The sequence below is a fragment of the Pholcus phalangioides genome, unplaced genomic scaffold, assembly GCF_987345545.1.
Source record: "Pholcus phalangioides strain wild (caught in Gottingen) unplaced genomic scaffold, Ppha-v1.0 ptg000022l_1, whole genome shotgun sequence".
NCBI classification, from domain to species: Eukaryota; Metazoa; Arthropoda; class Arachnida; order Araneae; family Pholcidae; genus Pholcus; species Pholcus phalangioides.
Genome location: NW_028301615.1, coordinates 17,200,891 through 17,222,848, shown reverse-complemented (window position 1 = coordinate 17,222,848; position 21,958 = coordinate 17,200,891). Strand labels below are relative to the sequence as shown.

Genomic DNA, 21,958 nt, shown 5'->3' with positions numbered 1-21,958 from the left:
CATTTTGATTACCACTGACTTGAGCCATAATTTATTATAAAACTTCATTTGTAGGACGTGCTTCACAGAGGACTATTTTTGTGGAATATATGACAGCTTTGTCATGAGATTCTTTGAAAAAACTCAGAGAGATAATTGATACAACATTTATAAATAAAAACACACATGACAATGAGTAAAAAATTCTCAGTTTATTTAATACAAAAACGTTCCCACGTAGTTGCCATTGATTCACATGCAACTGACACTTGATCAATGATTTCATGTCCTTTATTATATTTTAAAGAAGGACCTATAAGCACTCTTTGAAGCCAGTGCCATCTTAATGCATGGGCCCACCCAGGCATGGCCCGAGGACTTCAAGAGAAGAGGGGCCTCACAAAAATGAGATCCGGCTGAAATTTTCTAGGATTTACCAGGTAGGGCCTCCGAAAAACCACTTGGTCTGGGGGCCCATGATAGCCAAGGGCCAAGCTGCTCTGCAGGTTGGGCAAAATTCTTGAATGGCTGAAAATTTATGCACTCATGCTTTAGACATATCTAGGCTGGGGGGAATGCTAAAAAAAGCTATCCCTGGGATTTTAGAAGCCTTTTCTCATTTGAACTCAATTATTATTACAAGGTTTCACTATTGTGATTAAAGCTCATATACTCTTTAATCCTGCCTTAGCTATTACGAATTCGAATTCACATTCATTTAACAAATTAAAGGAAGAGTTTCTATCAACAAGAACTCTTAAAAATTACATTTATTTCCATAATTTAAGAGTTCTATTTCAGGAAAAATTAAACTCTAAAACAAACCACTACATTTAGCACATTAGAAGAGAACTGCCAAAGCCAATGACTTACCAGTTGATTCAATGTTTCCACACTGCCTTATGAAAATCGGGACAGCATATGATGGCAATGCCTGACTTAGATCTCTGTAAAGGGACTCCATGTTCAAAGTTGCAGTGTTCTGAATCGCAACCATCCCAGCTCGTCCTTCAGCACCTGTAATATGTATCAGTGTTTGATGTTGACTGAAACTTTATTGACTGACACTTTATTAAATCCTTTAAACCGATTACAAATAATTGAAAACAATGACTTAACAGGCTGTTAGACCACAGCCTAACAGACCGGTAAGTCAATGTTTACAATTAGACGCTGGCCGTGAAAGCCTACGCCGGGGGAGGGGGTCTTCAACTTATCTTGAGTTGCAAGCACTGCCTATATGCTTACCATCAAACAGAGCACCCTTTATGGCAATGGTGCTCAACGTTTTGGAGAGTGCAGTCCACTTCATCGGTTTGAAAACACATTGTGGGCCATTTAAGTGATCTGTGAATATGTCACGGGTCATATAAGCAATCTGTAGATGTGCTACGGGTCACTTAAGTGATCTGTAAATGTGGCACAGGTGCCTTGCTTAAATCAGCTGGAGATATGTTGTGGGCCTTTTCAGTGATCCGCAAATATACTGAGGGTCGCTTGTGTGATCTGGAACAATACCACGGATCACTTAATTCACCTGTAAATATGCTGCAGGTCACTTAAGCGAGCTGTAAATGTTGGCTGCTTAGTTCATTTTCAGATAGTTAGGGTTTGGGGTCAAGGACCTCATTACACAGCAGGTCATGAGTTGAGCATGTATGCCTTACAGCAACGTTAACATACGCATGCTTGAAATCTGCATTTAATCATAATTCTTGAATGCAAGTTTTACAGGGTGTTTAATCAAAGAGTTGATCAAGCATTCATGAGCACAAAATCTGGCATGAACATTGAGCACTCTTGGTGCTAGCAAGCAATAGGTTGTAGATGGCTGACCTACGTTGATGGATTACAAATAAGTTCGAAAAATGTCTCATTAATCAGTTACATTGTGAAAATATTAGTGACACTATTTATGACATTCAACTGATTGATTTGATACATTACACTATTTTACAAGCACCACAAGTTGCATTTCAAGTGAAAACAAAAGTTTTTTTTGTTTTTCATAACTAAGGAAACAAATTATAACTTACAGAGCTTTATATTTTTTCACTAAATAACATTCGTCTTTAAAATTTTGATCATTATAATAGCATTACCTGGAACTTCAACTCCGTATACAACACATGCTGTTAGACCAAGAACTTTGCTTATTATTCCTTCAACTTCAGTTGATGAAACATTTTCACCTCTCCAACGGAACGTGTCACCAGTGCGGTCCATGAAATACAAGAAACCATCATCGTCCATCACTAGAATATCCCCTGTACAAAAAAAAACATGACATTAATACTTTATTGAATCTCTATCATGTCCTATCTCACCTAGAGTTTTTTTTTTATGTACCAAGCTTTTCAAAATTCTATATTTGTAGACAAATATTAAAAATAATATTTTATCAAAGGATCAGTTGTATTTTTTTAATGTTTTGCATTAGAAATTTACGAGAAAATCAATACAAAGGGTCCGCTGAAAGTCCTGTGCCTCAACACCCATATCTAATGGCATATATAGTTAGACCAATGAATCATTAGGTAGGTGTTTGTGATTCAGTGAGCACTTTGTGTAATATAATTATTGTAGGAAAAACTATACTAAACATAACAAATTGTCATAGATTGAGACTATTATTATTTTTCGAGCCCAACTTGGTACTTCAAAATAAACAAAGCATGAAATCAGCACAGTTGACGTTCATAACCACATTTTGATAAATATAAGAGTCCATGAAATTGGGTGCAGGATAAAATTTCACGTGAATCTCGATTCACTGAGATCTTTTCAGGATGGTGGAACACCCGCTGGAACCACTTGTTTTAAAAACAATCTTTTGCTGACCTTTTATTAGAGGATTCCATGTAATTTTTTTTAATCCTGCACTTTTTGGCAATTTCTAATGCCAAGTTACAATATAATTTCTTTCAAAATATTTTTTTTTTCATCCACTGCCAAGCACAATCTTTTCAGCTTTGTTAACATTACAAAGAGGAAAATAGACGAACAGCAGTTGGCTAAAACAGAGTTTGCTCAACTCTCGACTTAGAAATAGCCTATCAATAAGCTAATGCAGCGGTTCTCAAACTTTTGTCACTCAAGGCTCTCTTGCTTAATTCATTGTTAATCCGCGGCTCCCCAGAATAGTGTTTAGTAGATATTTTCACTCATAAAAGAACAACTTCAAAGCATAAATGGGCAGAAAAATAAATATCTCCACCTCGCCATGACAAGGTTGGCAATGCCTCTAGGAGCAGCAACGCACACTTTGAGAAACACTGATCAAATGTATCATACCATTTCTGAAACACCACCAGTCCATCCAATCATAATACACAATGATTGAATTATGTTGTCAACACATCTTCAATTCATGGTTACCCCCCCCCCCCCGCCAACAATCAAACCCCTCCTCCCACAAAACACCTACATGTTGGCGATGACAAATTGGTGAAAACTAACTAACACACACACTCTCACTCTCTCTCTACTTGGAGGTGGATGAAAGAATAGGCCGTAAAAAAAATATAACAAAAGGAAAAACAAAGTTTGTAATATAGGGAGTTGATAAAAATGAAAGGTCGTAAAATAGAGTAGATTCTAACATCAGCTCTACGGCATGCTGTTCGTAAAAAAAAAATACGAAGAGGACCTGTTTGTAAAAAAAAGATGTGCTCTTAAATTAGAAGTTCATAAAATCGAGCATCTACTGTATTCTGATTCCGAGCTTGCAAAAACTATTTCTCACATGTGTGAGTGAATATACTAGCAATGACCAAACACAAAGATATAGAAGGAAATATAAATTAAATTATATCATATCAAAAAGGTATACCTGAAAGAAAAGCGGCATCTCCTTTCTCAAAGCAATTCCTTATTATTTTCTTTTTTGTTGCTTCCGGATCTGCATAGCCATCAAAGGAATTGACTGGACTGTTTTTGACGATTTTCCCAACCATTTCTCCTGGTTCACCTGAAAAATCAATATTTTTTTCTAAAAAAAATCCTTCTATTTCTTTATATTTCATTATTCATGAATGAAATTTGTATATGCAGATTATACTATGACATTTTCTCTCAAGGTAGCACAATTTACATCTGCAGATTATACACAGGAAATATCGTAATACAGTATAACGTCACACAACGTCAAGGCAACAAAGAATTTTCTGACTGGTGTAGGGAAAGATTCGGTAAACAAAAAGCTGGTGAAGAACGATTCTATTGTAAAGTTAAAGTTATAATGTTTTCAATTATTATATGAGATCTCTGCTATAATATCAATAAACTTAGAATGATTTAGCTAGTTAGACTGATTGAAGGAAAGTGTGCAAACCTGGCTTGCAAGGAATGCAAAGTCCATTCTTGTCTCGAATAGGTTCTCGAGTTTCTGGATTAACTTTGATAATCTGCACCGGATAAAGACGAGAAAATATTCTTGAAATGAATCCGACTGCACCTATTTTACCAAAAACATTCACTGAAAAGACAAGAAAAAGAAATAAGGAACTGCTATAGATAATGTAGCCAGAATCAAGAAACTAAATTTTAAAAAAAATTTGTGAATTACAAATTGCCTGTATTTATTAACTGATATTATTTAATTCATTTTATATGCTTTGTAACAAAAAAAGAAGAAAAAAAAAAGGAAAAATTCCAGATTAATATTCCACTCGCAAAACTGAAGTATATATATTTACATACCTACATTAGCATTACCCTCAGTTGCTCCATAAATTTCCACAATATTATTTATTCGGAAGCGTTCTTTAAATTCTCTCCAAAGCTGTGGCCTCAGACCATTTCCACACATGAGGCGCATTTTATGCTGTGTATCTTCTGGCTTTTTTGGCTGGTTCAGCAAAAAGCGGCAGATCTCTCCAATATATTGACTAGCCTAACATAAAATTTATTTTTATTTGTTTATAGAACTGGGAATGAATGAGCATACATGTTTTATTCACTTTCAAGTTAAAATATAATATATACAAGTTATATATATTTATAGAATCTTCAAAACAATGTAGGCTATCTTGCAACCTGTAGCTTTTCTTAAAAAATAGGTGATAAGCTTATATTCAAATAAAAAAAAAACACAGTAATAAACAATAACTATACAGTTATAATATGTATAGTATGCTGATAACAAAGTAACATAATTTACAGTGCATAACCCACACGCTATCCAAGAAAAAAGTTGTTTTTCAATGCTCAGCAAAGGAATACAAAAACACTTTTCAATTTTAAAGCAGGATAAAAAATTTCAGTCCAATGATACATTCAATTTCTAATCATATTGTGTGATCTTACCATGGAAACAGGTTACAAAGAAATGGTTTACGTAGGCTATATTTAATTGGAGGTTTTCTCACAATCTTATTCTCACCTCCCTACGAAAGAATTGGGGAAGAAATAGTACAAACCCATGCAGGGGCGTTGGAAGTGTTTCGAACCTGTGGGTGCCCATCTTGCTTTCGATTTTTGAATCAATTCTGTGGGTGCTCGAGCACCCACAGCACCCCCGGCTCCGACGCCACTGAACCCATGACTGAGAGACATGCGCGGGCTTAAGTACTTTGAGGCCCAGTGCAAGAATAAGCCTTGCAGCCCTCTAAAAGGGGTTTCTCAATTCTCTGGTGTCCATAGGCACTCCAGTGCACGCTAGCTTTACATTGGCAATCAATTGAGAATAGCTATCAAACTACTATTTCATGGTCATAAATAAGCCATTCTTCAATAAATTTAGATAATAGTGAGTGCTGCCCAGCGGAAAAATGCAAGTGTGCCTCAGGCACTTGAAGAATGTGGGCATTCAGGGCTAGAGAACCGATTATCTACACAGGGCCACAACTAAATACTCTTTCAGTCGAGTAAGCACGAATATTGTGCCTCCTTCTTTTAATTTTTAATAAGTTGATAAAATAAGAATTTAGCAGCCCTTTTGTCCCCGGGGACCAGGTCCCCCTGTAACACCTTAATTGACTTGGGGGATCTGTCAAAGCCCTAGGCCAGAGGGTTCAACGTCTGAATGCTGGAGGTTCTCTATCTGGGACAGAATTTTAAGCTATTGCTTTGTTAAGAAGTTGAAGTCACAATGTAATCAAAGTAGTTTTATCCATTTCTGAGGTACCCTAAAATTTGCTGCCCAGTGTGGTCGCAGCCTTCGCACTTGCCTAACTCTGGCCCTGCTGAGAGAGCTAATGTATGCATCAATTTTTTTTTATTTTAGTGGGTATTTTCTCTCTTGCAGGCAATTCAACAATGTGGATTATACATAGAGATTACAGTATAAAAGCTTAATAGGATTCAAACCCGACCTGTCAAACTTTGACTATGCTTTCCCATAGGCAGATAATTACACAATTGTCATAAAAAAATTACTTGTCCAGAACCGGTGCCAAGCATGAGGCAGCAAAGCAGCCGCTTTGGGTGGCATCTTTTATGACAGCTTTGTTACTATGCAAAGTTTTGCACATCAAAATCATTTTAAGGGGAAAGGGCGAGTGGGTAAATAAACACAAGTACAATACTTTTGAAATGCTATTCAACTCTTTGCTATTCAATGTTCAATTCGCCAGTCTCTGCAGATAGGCTGGACATAAACAGCCAAACTACATGCATCCCTCGCTTTAAATGGTTAATTGGTTCCGCAAAATAATCACATTAGACGAAATCGCCCAAAGTTGAATTTAATATGAGTAAGATAGGGATAGGAGTTTTCTTCAGAAAGTTTAAAAAAAATTAACCAACCCTCCAACACCAAAATATTTTTTTTGAATGAATTAAAAAAAAATTAAAACTTTTAAATAAGTTCAAATAATCTTTTAATAATAATCAATAAACTTTTAAATAAACTCATAAACTTAAGCTATATCAAAGAATTTATTTAATACTTTTTACTTCTGTCTCATCACTACTTCTGATTAAGTCCAGTGAGTGTAGATGTTTTCTCTGAAGAGCCTGATATAATTGTACGATAACTTTTTTATGGAAAGAGTCATAATTCAGGGAAGAAATTGCATACTCAGGGATGTAACTAGGCTGGGGCGACTGGGGCACTGCCCCTGGGTTCCGAGGCGAAGGAGGATATAACTATGTCATATTTTCAATTTGCAAGCCCATTTCTAGGATTAACATCACAACTCTAGGTCGAATTTTGCAGGCTATGATTTCTAAAATTGTTTTCAAAATCGTGTAAAATGAGGGATGCTTATATATCTTTTCCAGTTGTATCCATCCTTAGAGAAGGTTCAAAATCACATAAGTGATGAGAACGTGGGTCCATCTAGTTCTTGAGGTTCAGATCTCTTCAGAAGATGGTACTCTTTCAGTTTAGGAATATTTTGACCACTCGTTTCGGTATATCAGTAATTCTCAAAGTGAGTACCAAGGCTCCTTGGGGACTTCCAAGGAGTGTCTCTAACCTTTGTCAGGTGGATCAAAGCCAGCTTGCGATATTCACATGAGCCTGTTCGTTGCTTCTAAGTGGTTCTTTAAATTATTCAAGGGAGATGTGGATTGACATTCGCTACGGCAAAAAAGCTGCATGTGAGGAAATTTTGAGACCCACTGCTTTATACCTATGTCTGTTCTCTTTAAGTCTGTTACCTGAATCGTCTAACAGACGCCTTTCCTTAAAAACAAGGTGCTATTAAAAGCCACTATATTTATGTTATTTTTTTTTAATGGTCTTTACGATGGTTCAAAAAATATATTAGATTTTGCTTGTTTTGACCAGACTTATTCCCCCTATTGTAATTTGACAGCCCAAAATATTGCCAGAAAAGTCGACTCTTTATTAGTGCTAAATTGTATCGAACAAAGAACACCCTAAATTTTTGGGTTATTTATTGTCTGTGTCTTTTGTCTTTTCTATGATACTAGACTAGTGTTTCTCAAAATGTGAGCCACACCTCCCAGGGGCATAGCCAATCTTTATCAAGGACGTCGTGGTGAGCTGTTGCCATTGATGACTGCTTATTTAGTTGGTGCTTTAAAGTGGTTCCTTTTTAGACTATTCTGGGGAGCTGTGGATAAATTTTGGCCCAGCAAAAAAGTCACGGATAGCAAAAGTTTGAGAACTTCTGCCCTAAATCATAAGCGTGACTCATCCCTCCCAGGATTGGGGGGGGGGGGTTTGCGACCCACACTATTAAGGTAATAGACCTGAAGAAAGAAAAAACTATTTTCAAATAGTCATATCCAAAGCGCAGCAAAAAATTATTCGTCTTAGGTTGCAAAATTTCTAGGACTGACCCTGTCCATAACAAATAGAAAAGAACTTGATCATAAAATATCTGCTTGTGGTAATCATAGACAATTTTTTTTAAATAACTTCCGTTTTGAATTATTAGATTATAAACTCTTTTAATAAGGGGTCATTCAAGTATTATTATTATATTCAAGTATTATTCTTCCTGAGGGGGGGGGGGGGGTTTGAACGTTGCTTACGTCATCAATCACCCTTTTTGAAGATATGAAATATTTTAAGCTGCTGACAAAATTTTGCTGACAAGGGGGGGGGGGGGGGTCAAAAATGGCTAAAAATCTGCTTACATAAGACTTGAATGGCCCCTAATACCAAAACGTTTGTTTCAAGTACCTCCTGGGACTTATTTACATTAACTCCCATACACTTATACTCAAATAAATGTTTAAAGACGGACGAAATCTCTTTGGCTTTGCACATTTTCTTGTGCAAAGCCAAAAGAAATTGGCACATTTGACATAGGAGAGGAAAAAAATTGAATTATTATTATATGAGAAATAACGATCTCCCTCACCTCTCACAAATTCAGTTTAACCAGAAAAACGAAAAAAAATTTGGCATATAACCTAATTTTCATTAAATATCAGAATTGAGCATGCAATATCAAACTGAAATAAAAAAAAAACTTACAGTAGCATTGTACTTTATGCAGTCTTTCCAGAAATTACTCGCAGAAAACTTCTTCCTGATAACCATGGTTCCACCAAATATTAGTATACCAGATAAGAAAAATATACCTCCAGCGGTATGGTAAAGTGGTAGTGGGTTATAAAATATGTCATCATCTCTTCGGATAATAAGAAACCTTGCTCCGACGCTGATCCACATTATCCTATTTGAAGAAAACGGCAAAAATTTGAAATTGCAACTCAGGAGAGATAACATTCATATGTGCATGCGCCATTGAATACTTTTTCTAAAATTTCAATAAAGTAATTATACAACCTTCAACACAGAGTTGGGTTTCTTTACTACTTGAAAAAATGTGTGTTTACCTGCTATGGCGTATAATTGCAGCTTTTGGAAGCCCAGTAGTCCCTGACGTGTATATGTACAATAGATTGTCTAAAATATAAATTCAATTTATTAAGTTTATTTCTATGATTGTTTTATATTATACTGAAAAATAAAGTAAAAATAAAAATTTTAAATTTAAAGAACATTTAGCGTGCAAACTTCTAGATATGGTTTTTATTTATTTTTTTACATTATGATACTATACCATTAAACCCAATTTTGTGTTTCTTTTTGTCCACTGGATTCTTTGATGCATCCTGCAACGTTGTGTTCCAGTCTTTCACATGGAACGAATTCCCAGATAAGTCAAGCTTTCCCAGGCAGTAGCAATCAACTGCACCTTTGTTCTTCAATAAAGGAAGCACATCTCGCACAGCTGCATAAAAACGTAAGAATATTTTTTTTATTTCAAAAGTGAAAAAATAATAAACAGACAATTCAACTTTTGAAGAACTTACCGATCAAAATCAGGGATACATATAGTGATTTCGTGATAAACAGAATTACCTGAAGCGAGAGCAGCATTGAATATGACAGCCTTTGTATTAATAACATTCATTGAATGAGCAAGAGAATCCATCCTCAGGTTACTGTTTATAAAAGCTGGAACTACCCCAATCTTTGACAATCCCAGCCATATGCACACATATTCTACACAGTTCTCCATGAAAAGGGAGACTTCATCCCCTTTCTGGTAACCAGCATCGACAAACATATTAGCAACCTGGTTGCTGTAGTCCTCCACCTGAAAAAAAAGTAAGGGTAAATAAATATTTTCAATAATAATAGACAAATAATCCACCTGCAATGAACAAGAAATATAAGGTGTCTGGATCAAATGTCGCTATTTTTAACCAGTTCCTATATTTTACAAGAAGTTGAAAAGATGAGAAAAGTATATAAATTGAAAGTAACGCTCAAAAAGTTATAAAAGCAAAAAAAAAAAAAAAAAATCACACACACACAGAGTTTATTTCTTCATATGCCCCTTCTATAGCCAGGATGAAAAATGGCCCAAAAAGCATATCACATGGAAGCACACTACAACTCGATTTTGAGATTGTTTCTTTTAACTTCAAAAATCGCATGGGATGTTTCAAACTCTAAATTCAGCAATTGTGCATTTTAACTCTGCTGGACACATGGAATGTTGCTTATCTAAAAAAAATTATTCTGGAGTGGAAATCAGGTTCACCAATGATGAGAAATATATAGTAAAATTTGCACCTTCTCTATAATGACAACACCATTTTTCTGTTTGTTTGCTCGTAATAATGGTGCAGCGTATGTAATGGCATTTTCAGAAAATTTTTCGTTAAACTCAGAGTTGGGCAGCCAAATTTTTCTAATATTCTCATCTTATATGTTAAGTAGAACTCATAAGATGACGTTTCTCATTACTGATTTTTAATTGTTGTTTGAAATTAGGGGCATTTGATCTGGACACCCTGTAAACAAAAGAAAAATGTGTGAATTTATATCAAAAGTACTGTTCTCTATAAACCTGTCTAAAACTGTCCATTAATTTTGTCCCATCATTCAAATCACTTTTTATATTTCCACCTTTAAACTTGTCATGGGAATGGTACAGTAAAACCTGTCTTCAACAGAAAAAATCTTGGTTCCGTGATTTCAATGCCAAAATACACATTAAAAAACCTGGATTAAATGGAACACTTGTCCAATGCGGAAACGGAAAGGAAAATTCTGCCCTCTCAACGGAAAATTTCACACAAACACAACACCGACTGTGTTTCATGACCAATATACCAAAGGATAGTTCTATCAAAATATTTTATGCAATTCTTGCTTGCCAATGCGAGTTCTACTTCATCCACCCTTAGAATTAGCAAAATATGTTTTCGTAGTTGATGCTATGGTTTTAAAAAGCTATATGTAGTGGTATATACAGTTGCTTTTTTAAACTGTAACAAGTTTTTTTGGAAAAGCAGGCTTTCTACAAGAGAAATCAGGGTAAGGGTTGAATTTTTAATGTATCACAAAATTGTATACTTTCCGTGATCACAGTGCTAAGCAGGACCAGAATTAGAGGGAGGCGGGGGATTACTGCCCGGGGGCAGCGAAATTTAGGAGTGCAAAGCATCAAATTTTTCAGTGGTTGGGGACAAGAAAGTCATGTTCTCCCCTTCAAAAATCCTAGTTACAGCTCTGGTGCTGAGGATTACATAGACTTGACGACAATTGAACCTGGCATGACAGATATTGACACACATCCTCATTGAAAATTTCAGAAGAGTAAAAACAAACGTAAATGTCATCAATTCAGGTGAAAAATAAGGGGTGAAGTTTTATATAGATGGCTGTGAAAACCTTTAAATATTTATTAATTATAGAGTAAATAATGTACATTATTTTATGTATGCCTATTTTTAAATTATTTACATTAATTTCAATTAATCTATTTTAATTTTATTTCAATTTCATACTAGATCATTACATAATTTTACACATTATGCCAATTGAACCTGTATTAAGCAGAAACCTGTGTTCAATGGAAAAAAAATCTTAGTCCCTTGCGATTCCTTTGAAAACAGGTTTTACTGTATCATGAAATGCATGTTAATTGTCATGAAATAAAATTAGACGTACAAAATTGTTATTTTTTCAGCAAATGATTGTAAAATTTTAAAATAATTGCAGTTTCTATCAATGAATGAAAATAATGTATACCTCCTGATATGTCCATTCCTTATCTTCAAAAATGAAGCAAATTTTATTTGGATGTTTCTTAACTAAACGTTGAAAAAGATCGCAGATACTTGAATCATTGTGCTTGCATTTTTGTATGAATGTTTTCACTTTCAAATACCAAAAGCCAGCGCTTGAAAAAAAATTTGAAAAAACTCATAGTTAATGTCATTAAATAGTCCCATATACGAAGATCATTCAGTTATATACAATGGGCAGGATAAATAAATATTTTAGCATAAAAAAACTTGTGCCCGACACTCATAAAATCTTGTCTCATAATTATTTTTTACTGGAACAAATAGATTAAAGATAGTGTTAATTTTTAATGTGAATAGTGGTTATGAAAATTCAAATTGTTTTTTCGAAATGTCACTTGAAGGGTTAATCTACGAGCATCTCCTCTTATGAATAAGAAAAATACTCACTAAAAATGAAATGCAGGAAGATATAAACTCAATCAATGCAAAAGCTATAGCACTTTGAGCCAGTTAAAAGGAGATTTTAATCTATGATGAAAGAATTTTCTTTTTGTGAGCAGGCTCGCTCTTTCAAGAACAAATAGATTCCATAAGTCTAGATACCACTGAATCGTAATTTCTGGGAGAGATACTTTTTTAACTTTTGAAGCTTGGCTCCTGTAGTCTATAAGATTTTTTTCCCATTGTCATTATTAATAGGATAAAAGATTGATATTCATGTAAAGTTGGAACTTTGTAAGTGTACATCGGATAAGAAAATAAACTGATAGGATAGAGTAGATTTTTTTTTGCAGTCCCTCCAAATTCCAATGAAAAATCATATAAGAGGATCCTACCGTTCTAGTGAACCAAATCAATTACCTTAACACTTACTTTTAATTCGAAATCTTCAAACACAATGTAAGTATCTCTCTAAGCAGACACTGAATTTTTTTTTATTGGTTGTCTTGTTTACAAAAAATATCCATAAAGTGTGTTTTTAAAAGAAATTTAATGAAATTTCCGGACCACAGAACCGTTATATTGTTCGCAAGAAAAGAAAAAAACACCCATTGAAATAGAAAAAAGAGTCGATATATTGCCCTATCGTCTTACAGCCCGCACTTACGGATTTGTATAAACCCCCTCCCCGTCACAATTCTTTCACAGGGAGATAATGGTAGATGGGTGAAAACTGAATGAAGCGAAGGTAAAGCATATATATAAACATTTATTAAAAAACCGTTTTTGGGGAATGGTTACAAAGAATAATTAAAATTTAAACGCATTTTTGGACTTTCTTTCAAACCGAGCGCAACTCCAGTCAATCGCCATCGGCAACTATCAAATGAGTTGTGCCGAAAGTGTGCATGTGTAGCCTACCTAACAGAGACATGCCAACATTGGCATGAAGCCTCTGAGTAGTAATGAATGTTGAGCTTTGCCATGGGGGGGGAGACAGCATAATCATGGTCCAATAAAAAAACGCTCAAAAAAGTTTTTTTTTTTTTAATTCCAATTGAATGTTCATTTAAATACAGCGCCTCGGCCTTGGAACCTAGGGGGGCTTAGGAAACACCTTCTAAAGCACACCTTCTAGCTATAGATGGCGTTGGCTTAGGACGCATGACTTTTCCCCCCACTGTTCCCAAGCAACTTTGTGCGGTCGCCGAATTCCTTAGTAATTCATGAAGATTCAACGCAATCCCGCTCCAAGGTTTCTAGAATATATAATTTTCTAGATCCCGCTCTGCATACGCCCTTATGGGTCGTATATACGGACGTCTAGCAGCCCTAGAGCCCTCTGTTTTCTTCGTATCAAAGCACCTACGACAAAACATTCTCCCCGTAACAAGATCCGCGGGCTCGATCGAGCACTATCGATGCAATTAAACCCGGATCCAGACTCTCCGCGCTGAACTGCTCAAAAAGCTGTTTTCTAGCCCTCAGTGCTTTTTGATCGCAAAAACAATTTTTTGTGCGTTTGGGCATTGAGTAGCGCAGCGGGTAGATCAAAACTCACCCTATCGCCATGCTCTAATGTGAGCCTAGATCCGAAGCTTATCATCGTATTCTTCTAACATTCCAAATCACGCGCACGTCTATCTCCTACATATGCGCGCCAGCTGGAAGGCTAAATTCATCAAACGAATTCATCGTTACGGTAAAGATCAACGCGATTTAAAAAAAGAAAAGAGTAAATCACAACAAAAACCCAAAGATCCGAATTTTTTCGAAAAGAAAAGATAATATACAATTTGAAGAAAAAACTATTTCTGTTGTATTGAGTATCCCCCATAGCTCCCAAAGCTGCATTAAGAGTTTCAAGCGGCTTTGATAGCTCCGTAGTTGAATGCGGTCGTGGAAACTTCACATTCGTGTGTCTCGGGGGGAACCAGAGAAAGCCAACTTCAACCAATCACCACAGCGCCGCTGGTGAGGTTGAATCGCTATGCGAATCCGTCACTACGACCGCACAGCGGCGCATTTCTGGACTGAAAACATTTCTTGTTCATTTTCGGAATAAAAAAAATAGTCTATTGCCTGCAAAGTATAAAAAAAATAATATTTTTCTCGGATAGCCCGCGAATTATACAGGGGAAATTTACGGTATACGTACATGCATAATTTTACAATAAAATCAAGCTAGGAAATTTCACCCTATTCTGCATGGGTCAGAGAAGTGAATGAACCGCTCAGGTGATTGATTACTTATTTTTTAGAGTCCCAATTTTATCTGCGTAGAGAGGTTCGACTGTATCAATAATCTTTTGATATCAAAAGAAATGAGCAAGTTATAAAATAAGCGATTTTTTTTCAGGAATACAAATACAAGGCCACAACAGGCAAGATACGAACGAGGAGGCTGAAAAAAAGATGCCCATAATAAATATGGATGTCCTATATTTCCAAAATACAGCAACCCAATTTTAATAAATAATTTATGGTCTATCTTATCTATCCCGTTGAATATTTTAAATACTTCGATCATATCCCCCCCCCCCGACACCTACGTTCCTCTAATGCAGCGGTTCTCAACCTTTTTTGACTCACGGAGCCCTTTTGAGTAAAAAATTCTATGGCGGAGCTCCGTAAGACAATTTTTTAATTATTCATCAAAGTTACTGATTTATTTTTACTATTTAAAAATATTTCTAATTATTATTTTTTTAATTTTACCGTTCTTTTTACTTTCTCGAGCGGCCGCGGAGCCCCTAGAGAGTGCACAAGGAGCCCCAAGGGCCCCGCGGAGCACCGGTTGAGAACTGCTGCTCTAATGTAAACATATTCAAAAAATCAAGTCTGTCTTCATAGCTCAAGCCCTGTGTACCAACGAGGAGACGCGTAGCTCTTCTCTGTACCTTCTCAACTAAGTGTAGGTAAGCTGGAAATACAAAGAACAATGAATTGTCTACATATGTGAGGTATAAATGTAATGGGATTGAGCAATTTCGATTTAACTCGCAGCGGAATCACTTGTGATGCGTAGCATTTTTACACGAACTTTTTAATTACCTAATGCGAATGTATGATCTGCGATTTTACTCTATAAACATCCATCTATATCTCCTATACATATTTTTTTTAGTCAACGAAACTTAGGGAATGATATCGCGATGGTTCGAAGTCTATTTTTTTCCCTTTCTTTCATCATATCTTTTACCTTTGGGAGACGAACAATCAAGTGCATAAGGTACGGGTTCATGTACTATTTATAGAAAACCCATCATTCATATTATATATAATCTTTTTTCCCCCTTCTCTCCTTCCTATGGATTTCAAAAACGTTTTCTCCCCATACACGACACACACACCATGTCGTGGCAAAATAACGATTCTCTACTATGGATCTGGACCAGTAGAGATGAAGCTTACAAATGAAATTTCAGTGTGTTCCCCAAGAAAAAAAAATTCTTCACTGCAAAAACAACAATAATATGCAATGCCAAAGCAACGAAATTCGAGTTTCAATTCAAATTCAACAGAAAACTCATCTCAAAACCGCAACAGAGTAAACAAATTATAAAAAGAAGAAAAAAAAAAAGACTTCCTATACCTTTGAACACATTTGGATTTTTTTCCTTCACGTGCATATGTATCAATCTGTTATCAGGCCACGACAATCTCCTCCCATTAACATATCGCGTAACAGCAGCCAACACCTGATGGTCCAACGATCAAGTAAGATTTTTTTTTGCTTCATTATTAAATCAGGCACGTGCTGTTAACCATTGTTATTTTTTTAATAGGAGAAAAGGAGCAGCAGCAAAACAAATGACACTCACTGTTCCCCACGAATCATAAACTGATAAGCAATCAACAAATTTTGCGTCAATTTCAATTCTGAATAGAATTAAATTGCGTAATTTATGAGTATAGTCACAACAGGCGCGAAACAGTTCGCATTCAAGCCAGCTGGGGTGATTATCTGAGTATTGAACGGAAGGTTTGAAAATTCATCGAGCAGAAATGATCATATTACACAACATTAAATGCAATGCGTAGACAATAGATAAGGATAAATTTGCCGATCGCTGCAGTTAATTAGAAGAAGGAAGCAGTTGAATGATCGGCTGGAATGCGATCATCGATTCCTCTCGAGTTTGTATTGCATAACTAAACACGGCCAAAGGTCATGTTTACATGGCCAGGGTTCATTGGGCAACACGCCGCTCAATGAGTATCGTTCTAGAATGGGGAAAATGAAGCAGAAAATACCTTTCGATAGCGAAGTACTACTGAAGACAAACCTGAACGAAATGAAGGACAGTCGTAAAGAATTTCACCAAAAATATAGGAGGGGGAGACGAGAAGTCCTAGAAAAAATTAAAAAAATTAATAACAAATCAACCAATTGAAATAAAAAGATGTGGTTTGCACTAAAATACTTATCATGGCCTAGAGTTGATAAATTAAAAAAGTTCAAATTTCACTCACAGGTGGTGCCGCAAAAAAAATCTCGACATAACACAATAAATAACGCAACACAAACAGTGCGTAATTAATGCTTATGACAGTTTGAGTTTCATAAAACTATTACATTTCAATATGAGCACCTTTTTTTTTTTAGCTCAGGCTACATCTAAACGGGTGAAAGGGTGCTTATGTTGAACTATGGTGTGGCTTTATGTAATTTAAATTACCGTAAACATTATGCATTATTTGTGTTATTCCGAGCTTTTCGTTTTACAGCACCACCCGTGAGTAAAATTTGAACTTTTTTTTTAATTTATCACAAAAAAAGTCCTAAGCCATTATAAGTATTTTGGTGCAAACTGCAACTTTTTTTTATGTCAACTGGTGATTTTTTATCAATTTTTAAAATGTGTTTATACTGTTATGCTGTAATTTTTCCATTTTGTTCACTGGTTTGTTCCCGATTTAAATTTTACTGAAATTTAAGATTCACAAGTAAATGGGCAGTTAATCTAATCTGACATACTGCAAATAAATTTGTCAGGGGTTTGAAAAATTTAATTAACTAATTCATTAATAAGAGCAAAAAAAATACCGTTTGTGTTGTATAATGATATATGAGACGATTTTCTGAGGAAAACTTCCATCGTTGCCTTTGAAAGATAGAAGTAGGGCTTTCCAAATGCTCTTTTTGAGGAGGAACTTGGAAAATTGTATACTACACTATGCCATGGAGCTAAAATGAAGCTCCATGGTTACTGTCGAATCCTTAGCTTTCTTTGATGAATGACTAAACAGAACTGGCGTGTTTCCCAAAATGTGAGGCGTAATTCGCAGACCTTGCACCAATATTTCCAAAAAAAAAATGTCCTTACAAATCCTGCTTCCTTTTTTTTCACTCCTTCGTGTGAAGCGAAAAAATATTATAAAATTGTTTATGCTTTCTCATGAACAGATAATTATTAATAAAATGAGTGCTTTTCCACTCGAAACAAATATTTTCTATACGACGGTAGATGGATTTTTTTTTGGAAGGATCTTAAGCGGATATTTCTGGGAGAAACCAGACTAATAGGACAGTTAAGTTTAATCATCTTAATGCATCTATAGCCAAGGCTGTAGCGAGAGGGGGCCTTGGGGGTCTTTCTTTCTTTCAAACCGAGTACAACTCAGGTATATCACTATCTATGGGCTATTTACTACCTAATGAGCTATACCGGAAGTGTAACTGTGAGTGTACCTAACAGTCTGAGTGCGTATGTAGTGTTGTGTTTTATTATTCAGTGTCGCCCTCTATATTTCAGAAGTGAAGTGAGTGATGTGTTATGATTGAATTACATTTATATTGTTCGTAGGTCTGTTGCTCTCTGTGGTGAGACTTTTTATAGGGGAGATCGGTTCGCATTCGCGCCTTGAAGTTGGGAGCCACAGAAAACCAACTTCAGCCGACCACCACTGTGGCGACAGTGGGGTTCAAACCAGCGCCTCCTAGAGATAGAAGGCCTCTGCACTGATTGCCATAAACGTCATTCAGACTACCTAGCAAATTTGCCACATTTTGAAACACAGCATCCTATTTCGTTTCTTCTTATTTTGGAGTAGAATCTTCCTGATTGGCTCACAAATACCGCATAGTGATTCGATGTGGGGCATAAAAATCGCCAATTCTGAGCACGATAATTTATTTTCCTCACAACGATGATACTGGCACGAGCAGGGAATTTTTTTCCCCTGAATATTCTGAGGGAAAATGGACTACTTACTGACGTCACAAGCAGACTGCAGAGGCCTTCTATCTCTAGGAGGTGCTGTTCGAACCCGGGATTTTGCGACGCGAGTCCGTCACTATGACCACTCGACTACCACAGCGGCGGACTTGGGGGTCTGCCCCCCCCCCAGTGCCGTCTTAAGGCATGGGCTCACCCGGGCACGGCCCGGGGGCCTCAAGCGAAGAAGGGCCTCACAAAAATGAGATATTGTTGAAATTTTCGAGAATTCGTTCGGTAGGGCCTCAGAAAAATCAATTGGTCCGGGGGCCCATGATACTCTTAAGACGGTCCTGTTCCCCCCCCCCCCCGCTCCCGAAATGTGAGTGGTCCCTCTCCGAACGAAATTTCTGAGTACACGCCTGTCTATAGCAGTCATTATGTCACATTCCGGAAGGGAAGGGGCGGTCTCCACGCTAAAATCTCTGAAATTGGGACAACAGCTTCGACAGTCTATGATTTGGAAAGAAGACCTTTTATTTATGAAATCAGAGAGTGTATAATACTTCTGCATTATAGAATTAGAAGTCACAAATTTTTGTAACAAAAATATTTTTTGAATAACAAATTTCACTGCAGACAGCTTTAAAAATATATATGTTGTTTAAAAAATTTGCTTAATTCATTCATTAGAACCGTTGCTACATCAGTATAGTCGAGTTGTTTCAACTTAATTAAGTTAAAAGAGTCACATAAACTTGGAGGAAACAACATATAAGAAAAAAAAAACATAACAATAACAATGAATAATAGTTTCTGGAACACGAATAACTTACCGAACATCTCTTAAGAAAGTTCTGAACAAACATTTGAAACCAGGAAATTCGTAACTCGCCACAAACACGACGAAAAATAGAAACGTCAATAAAAGCAGCAGCAGTATTAATCCAATGGAATATAACACGGACATTTTAGTTTTTTTCCGACTACAGTAAAGCTAATACAAAAAAAGGATAATTTCATAAATTTTTTTTTCCTTGGAAAAGCCACGTAATTTTGAGCTACCGATCACAGCTGAAGGTTTTTTTCATTAGGAAGAGGAAGCTGAGTTTAGGATGACAAATGGCGATCAACGCGCATTCGTTGGTATCACCAACCCATAAGTTTATCGCTCTCGTTTTTTTCTCTTCTCACGATTTTTTTTTATTTGCACATCGGCAACTGAATAAGATAAAAGAAGTTATTTAAAAAAAAAACCATATAAAAACACTCTATCTAGGCTCCATCGCTATCAGCACAACTTCTTTTAGTCACAAAAAACGGCCGAAATCCATTGTAGTATCCAGATACACATATCTACTTAGTCATCCTTTCCTTTCACTTTTTCATTACTTTCAGCCACAAAACTGTCCGTACTAGAAAAATCGCCTTATGTCTAGGACTGTATGCATATTTCATGGTAGAACATTTCGTTTCATAAACCAGCAGCACAAAACTCCTTTCCCGCTAAAGAGGGGAAAACTACAGTTAGCTACTTTCAAGAGATAATGGGAAAAACATCAATGAATAATAATAATAAAGGTAATTAAAGATTGAGCTTAAATTTATCAAATCATACTATACACAGTATTGTAATCAATCGGCATACAAACACACGGAAACTTATCACTTGTGGGAGCCATCTTACTGTCGTCAAATTTCCGCAGTAGGGTTTTAATTAATTATTTTTGGAACATCACCTGTTTCCTGCATCACACGTGTTGTCTGCAACTGCCCAATGACGAATATCCGAGATTCGTCAGAAAGCCAGGGCTTCCTTTTGAGGCAATTATTCCTTTTGTTTATCCTTTTATTATGTTTTCCTTATCGTAAATAAACAAGATTTCTTTTGGAAGCTAGTATCAGAATATAAAACAGTTGTTAATAGGGCCCCCGATATTGATGGCATTGGCATTTTTTGCATTTTCAATACTTTTTCCCTTTTAAATTTTTTTAAACAAAACAAAAAAATTCATTACTCTCATCACTTAACTGGTATCTTCCTTTATAGATGACAAAGTTTTGAATCAATTCCAAGTGAATTTAGTTATTTAGTGAAAACTCCAAGAGCTGGCCACACTTAACCAAACAATAAATGAAAGTAAATCCAAGAAATTCTGATCCTATATTATATGTTGAGAAAGAGAAATTTTCATTATATAAAAAAGGGCATGGTATAGTACTTGCATGAACAATGGGGAATTTTGAAATATCTAAATTGATATTGAATGATTTTGATCCATAAGAATGCTTCATGCAGTAAGATTTGGTAAGCTTTTTGTCTTGGGAATATTGAAGAACTGATGACATAGATAATGTCAATCTTCCAGCATTCTGGTTTCCACCATTCAGTCTTTGCAGAAAAGTATGAAACTTATTGATGCTATCAGTGTGCTAAAAGTGGGGTAGGCCAATTTGCTATCATGAAATTTGAGAACATAATGGGGAAAAATGTGGACTAATTGCCTGTAGAAAAATTTTTGATGTCTAACGGGAATGTCTGAAAACTGGAGAGAAATTAACACTATAGATTATATCCCCCTCTAAATATTCCTGATGTTGAGAGAAGTTTATCTTGTCTTTTTAGAAATTTCTATCTTGTATTTTTAGAAATTTGTTTTTTCTTGTAGATTTCCTAACCCACTCATAAATTATGAAATGTTCATTTCACAAATTCCATTGGCAATTTTTATTGAAATCTGATGTTTAGAATGAATGCGGTTTTCAATAGATACATCATAGATATTTCATCTCCAGTCAATATAATGACTGGTTGAGTTTCTAAAGAAATTTGTTTTGTTACTTTGATATAGTTTTTTGTCATTTTTGGGGAATTTTTCTTTTAGTCTTTAAGGCATTTTTTCGAGGATTTTTGCAAATTTTTTGGATCATTTTTCAGGATTTTTAAAGTAAAAAATATTCGGACCTTGGTTATTAGCAATGATTATATAAGACTCCGAGCTAATATGAACCGACTATACGGATCTTATTAGTTTTAAATATACATATGTGAAATCAATAAATAAAGACGTATGACATATAAACATTACGTTTGCACAAAGATTTTTTTTTTATTACGGTATAATGCGATAAAAATATCGAATAAATTCTGCATGAAAGTACATTAAGTAAATTATTGTACTGTTCTTACAGAACTGTAACAACATTTCGAGGATTAATGCACGCATACAAAAAATTTCACACAAAGTGTGAAGCGCTCGCTACATGCTGCGGTTTCAATTGAACTAATTTATAGAAATCCACAGCGTTTTATAGGCGCGTTGTTTTACTGCACATCGATTTTTTAAAAATCGAATTGATTAAAAGTTCTAAGGATAACCTAAAACTCGGTCGTAGCCGGTCAA

The 21,958-nt window shown here is 35.6% G+C and overlaps 1 protein-coding gene across 3 annotated transcripts in view; it reads right to left on the bottom strand.

The window, feature by feature from the left end:
• The window catches only part of LOC149069547 (long-chain fatty acid transport protein 1-like), a 40,885-nt gene that overhangs the window by 3,244 nt on the left and 15,683 nt on the right, over window positions 1-21,958 (bottom strand). The window contains exons 3-13 of one of the 3 annotated variants that reach the window (XM_089250055.1): window positions 19,391-20,060; window positions 11,954-12,104; window positions 9,770-10,007; window positions 9,468-9,638; window positions 9,241-9,310; window positions 8,876-9,077; window positions 4,681-4,873; window positions 4,313-4,456; window positions 3,812-3,949; window positions 2,082-2,246; window positions 853-996 (exon numbers count right to left, since the gene is read on the bottom strand). In XM_089250055.1, the coding sequence (XP_089106181.1) occupies window positions 853-996; window positions 2,082-2,246; window positions 3,812-3,949; window positions 4,313-4,456; window positions 4,681-4,873; window positions 8,876-9,077; window positions 9,241-9,310; window positions 9,468-9,638; window positions 9,770-10,007; window positions 11,954-12,104; window positions 19,391-19,524 (1,750 nt within the window). In that variant the 5' untranslated portion in view covers window positions 19,525-20,060. Of the gene's footprint in view, window positions 1-852; window positions 997-2,081; window positions 2,247-3,811; window positions 3,950-4,312; window positions 4,457-4,680; window positions 4,874-8,875; window positions 9,078-9,240; window positions 9,311-9,467; window positions 9,639-9,769; window positions 10,008-11,953; window positions 12,105-15,988; window positions 16,365-19,390; window positions 20,061-21,958 lie in introns of those variants that run through there. The other 2 variants (XM_089250057.1, XM_089250056.1) reach the window with 2 other exon arrangements.